At 32.9% G+C, this 4,712-nt stretch overlaps 1 protein-coding gene across 1 annotated transcript; it reads right to left on the bottom strand.

The window, feature by feature from the left end:
* Positions 1-1,355: 1,355 nt before the first annotated feature.
* On the bottom strand, positions 1,356-4,339 carry LOC145115942 (uncharacterized). Its single transcript, XM_079052301.1, has 4 exons — positions 3,346-4,339; positions 3,108-3,173; positions 2,721-2,867; positions 1,356-2,323 (listed from the first exon to the last, which is right to left on the bottom strand). Exons 1-4 carry the CDS (start codon positions 4,243-4,245, stop codon positions 1,631-1,633), a joined length of 1,806 nt encoding a protein of 601 aa, XP_078908427.1. The 5' UTR covers positions 4,246-4,339; the 3' UTR covers positions 1,356-1,630.
* Between the last annotated feature and the right edge of the window lie 373 nt (positions 4,340-4,712).

Here is a 4,712-nt window from a genome sequence, read left to right as displayed (position 1 = left end):
ACATAGTCGTTTCACATGTTAGCACCCTTAAGCAACGAGCTGACAAACTCACCAAGTTGTTAGGCAGGATAAAGTTTGAAGACATGCATATGAAAATAGGAGTGAAGGAAATTCTAAATTACGGTGGAGAATGTCGGTTTAATTCAGGAAAAAGGGTTCAGGGGCATTTTTGGAAACTTGCCTTTTTTTTCCAATTTTAGAGTATGACTCAGATACTATTCTATTTAGTAATATATATATATATATATATATATATATATATATATATATATATATATATATATATATATATATATATATATATATATATATACACGTAATTGCCTAATCGGTGCTTTGTGAATTCAATTCAGAACTAAGCTTTTTCCAGCATAATACTTTGGCTATCCTCCTTAATAAATGAAAGTTTTTTTTGCCACATGTCCTCTTCTTTCATTTTGACACATGGCATTTTCTAGAATTTTTGAATTTTTTATTTTCCACTTGTCATTTTATTGTAATTTTTATTTTATTAAATTAAAATTCCACATTTAATATGTAAGGTAATATATATGTAAGGTATTTATTAGAAATGATTTATATATGTAATGTATTTAATGTATTAAAGTCTCATTAATTTAATAATTTAAATTTTTTCTTATTTTTCTTATAAATTCAAACTTCTCAAATTGTTAAAATTTCATATTTAATTTTTTTTAAATAAACTCATGTAATACATGGGTTTCACACCTAGTCTACTCTAATAAATGAAAATCTTTTTGACACATATCACACTCTCATTGATTTGGTCACATGTCATTTTATGGTTTTTTTTCAATTAAATTTTTTTCAACATGGCATTTTGTGGTTTTTTCATTTTATCAAACTTCACATAATATATAAATGTAATAATTATAATAAATACATATCAAATTCATTAATTGACGTTCTTTTTAATTTTAAAATTTCTAAATTAAAACCTCATTAATTTCTTTAATTTATTTATCTAAATTATTTATTTAAATTTAAAAAAGAAAAAAACACATTAATTTTAATAATTTAATATTTTTCTAATTTTTGGTATAAATTCAAACTTTTAAATGTTTAGAATTTCATATTTAATTTGTTCTTTTAAATGAACCCATGTAATATATGGGTTTTACAAATATTTGCTTTTGTTATTTCCCTGTTCATCTTCTTCTGTTTTCGTCCCCCTTTCTTCTCCCCTGTTTCTGCTGTTTTTCCTCGGTGCACACTGCACAAGGTGCAGGTACAGCTACAAATCTCTCTGATTATAAAAACATGATTTGTTATTTTTAATGGGCATCATCACATAGTCTTTTACAAACATAATTACAAAACCAAATTCAATCAAAAACCCCAAACAAAGACCGGTGAGATCTATCTTATATATAGCTTGCATAGCTTACATTTTGTAACGCCAAATCTCATATAAAGCAAATTAGAACTTTACAAGCCACCAAGATTTTTTTTGGGCATTCTGCTAAATTCGGTGTCTGGATTTCTTCTCATAAAAGCATTCGAAGCCTATATATATGTATAATTTTGTTAATGTACAAGCACAAGATGCAAGAAATTAGCAATACACATAATCCGCTCTAATACTATCATGCCATCGAGTGATCACTAACTAATCAGCATGAGCATTAAAATCCGGCTCTGGAGGCTTTTGCAATTTCATCATTTCCCTTGCAATCTTAAGGTTCCGGTTCCTGTAGACTCCAAGAATTACCTTGGCAGCAAATGTCAAGGCCAAAAACGTAGCTCCGACACTGGAGGAAGTTCCATCGACACCACCTCCATTGATGCATGTGTTCAATTCAGCTTCTTCCTCCATCCTTCGCTGCATCAAAACCTTCCTCTTGGAATATCTCCGCCAGGCTGTTTGAATAAAGAATGCCGACCATGTCCTCCACCGCTTTGAATAAAATCGAAAAGTGTGTTGTAGCTGTTTATGGGGAATCCCAAAGTGATGGACAATAAATTTTAACTCGTTAGCTGGTAATCCATATGCTTCTATCTCACTTAAGGCCTTCAAGGTTCTAGTGGAAGATGGGAAGTTAGCACCGGATTTTGGGTCAATTGCCCAGGTAAGAAGCTCCTCGCAAGTGAAGTCACCATCTCCTAGATAACCATTGTTGAAGACACTGCTTTTCTCTTTGTATGTGGTTGTACTCTCAAGATGACCACGTATGATGAAGAGCATTTCATCGACAGAATCTCCTTCTTGGATGATGCAAATATTATCAGTGTATAATCGCGGCTTCAGTCGTTGACAAATATCGTGGAGTTGCCTCTCATTCATGTCCTTGAACAAAGGAACCTGCGATAATTGTAACAATTTTTTTTACTATTGACTAAATATCCACAACATTTTTGGGATTAGATTAAAATAATAAAGACAAAGATCTTATTCTACTCGATTGTTTATGATAAGAAATGCATGCTTCGAAGTAGTGAGTATGTGAATATAACTGTGATAAATTGAATGTCAATAGATGTTATAAGTATGTTTGTTACATAGGTCAAGCTTTCAAAGGCTATTTTTGAGATCAAGTGTAATCCCCATCTCACCTTTATTGTCACGGTTTGCTTCTAATGGAGCCTCAAAAAGAAAGGACGGACTATTATTTATGGATCAACTATGATAAGTTGATCATGATAACACATGTCAAACATTAAAAAAGTGTGAATATCCAGAATAAAAAATTGCGAATTACCCTCTTGACCAAATCAACACAAATATGTCGCTTTAGGTCTCTTCTTGGATCCTTTGGTAGATTATGGACCAAATTCTCCTCTTCCACTCCATGAGTTTCCAACCACTTGTACTGATCCTGGTGTCTCTCATGTTCTCGGAGATCAACCTAGAATACATTAAACATAAATCTAAGAATTGTCCAATTAATAGAAAATAAGTTTTAGCAAATGTGACTTTGCTTAGCAGAGATTTCAATTTAAATCAACAGCATTCTAGTTTCTATTGTTAAAATTACTAAGGAGTCATTACATCCTATACTACATCCTATACGAGTGTAATTTGAGGTTGTAAAGGCTCAAAAATACTGCAATATACTTATCAATTAAACTGATCAAACCAAACGAACCTTTTCTTGTTTGAGCTTTTCAAAACCGGGCTGGTATGTGGGTGTTGATACTGAAGCAGTTGAAAGCTGTTAACAGGAGTTACAAGTAGATTTATTTATATAGCAAACTGAACAAGATATGTGATAATATAGACGTGACACTTTGAAACATACAAAGAATGTATAAACATACATATTGAGACGATTATTAGACAAAATGAATGAATGGAAAGATTTTAAAAAAAAAAAAGCAACTTACTTGATATTCAAGGGCAGTCTCAAGTTCTGTCACAACCTGTTTCATCAATGGACGTTTTTCATTGTCACACTTCAAACATCGATAAGCAATTGTTGAAAACACCTTCAAAGAACTTGGATGTATTTCATCTTTTATATTGCCCCATACAATTTCATTGAGGTTGTTCCGTTTGTAATGCTTTCGGACCAATTGAGTAAAGGATCCATTATTGCCAAAGCACAATCTCCCACACAATACTTCAAACAAAACCACACCAAAGGAGTAAACATCAGACTCCTTTGTTAGTAATCCTGTCTCTAAATATAGCGGATCACAATAGCCAATGGTGCCTACGGTATTATTGGTCACAAGAAATGTGTATTTCTGGTTAGCAGGACCAAATCTGGATAGACCTAAATCTGCAATTCTGGCGTTCCAGTTTTCATCTAATAGGACGTTTGAACTTTTAATATCACGATGTAATACTCTTTGTTGGGTCTCACCAGGATCATGAAGATATGTTAGTCCACGAGCTGCCCCGATGCAAACTGTAAGGCGCCGAACCCATGTTAGATCCTTGTTGTCGAGATGCAAGTCTAGACTTCTCTTCGATGCATACTCGTACACGAGAATTTTCTCGCCTTTTTCATCACAAAACCCTAGGAGGGAGACAATATTTTGATGCCTATAAACTGAAAGCATAATGAGCTCCTTCCAAAACTCAGAGTCACCTTGCCCAAAAGCACGATCTAAACGTTTTATAGCTACCATGCTATGCCCCTTCGAATGGAGGAGTTCTCCCTTGTAGACTTTCCCAAATCCTCCTCTTCCGATGCAGCTTTCTTTAGCAAAGTTGTTAGTTGCTGATTTTATAACTTCCAGTCGTATTCTGAGGTGCTCGAAATGTTTTAGAACAGACATCGTTTTGATGATCTATCAAATATAGAATACAAAGACCAAGATTTCCAGTTAAGTAAATTCGAAAGGGGTAGGTATTGCGAGGGAAAAACAAAGGTAGAAGCGAGGGCGAAATAAAAGGAGGAGGAGACAGGTCACATGTGGAAGAAAAAAATCAAATCATTTCCAAATGTTTTCATCACGTTGTTAACTTTTAATCCTTTATAAAGTATAAAGATTTTATTTTCTAAAGATTGTAATATTGAAATACTCATGACAAGAGTTTTTTCAAAGTTATAAATAACCCGATGCGTGATAAACGACAATGTCAAGCTTCAATTTTGTGAGCTGTGACGAGCCAGAAAGTTTATTAAGGCGTGACTTACGTCGGCAATTTTATATATAATTAATACGTTTATTTATATTTTTTAATATATTTTTTTTTATATATACATATATGAATGAATGAAACATTTTGTTAAGGCGTGACG

The sequence above is a fragment of the Lactuca virosa genome, chromosome 5 (genome assembly GCF_052849685.1).
Source record: "Lactuca virosa cultivar CGN04683 chromosome 5, Lactuca_virosa_CGN04683_v6, whole genome shotgun sequence".
Classification (NCBI taxonomy): domain Eukaryota; kingdom Viridiplantae; phylum Streptophyta; class Magnoliopsida; order Asterales; family Asteraceae; genus Lactuca; species Lactuca virosa.
The sequence above is the reverse complement of the archived record's forward strand: the minus strand, read 5'-3'. Positions and strand labels throughout refer to the sequence as shown.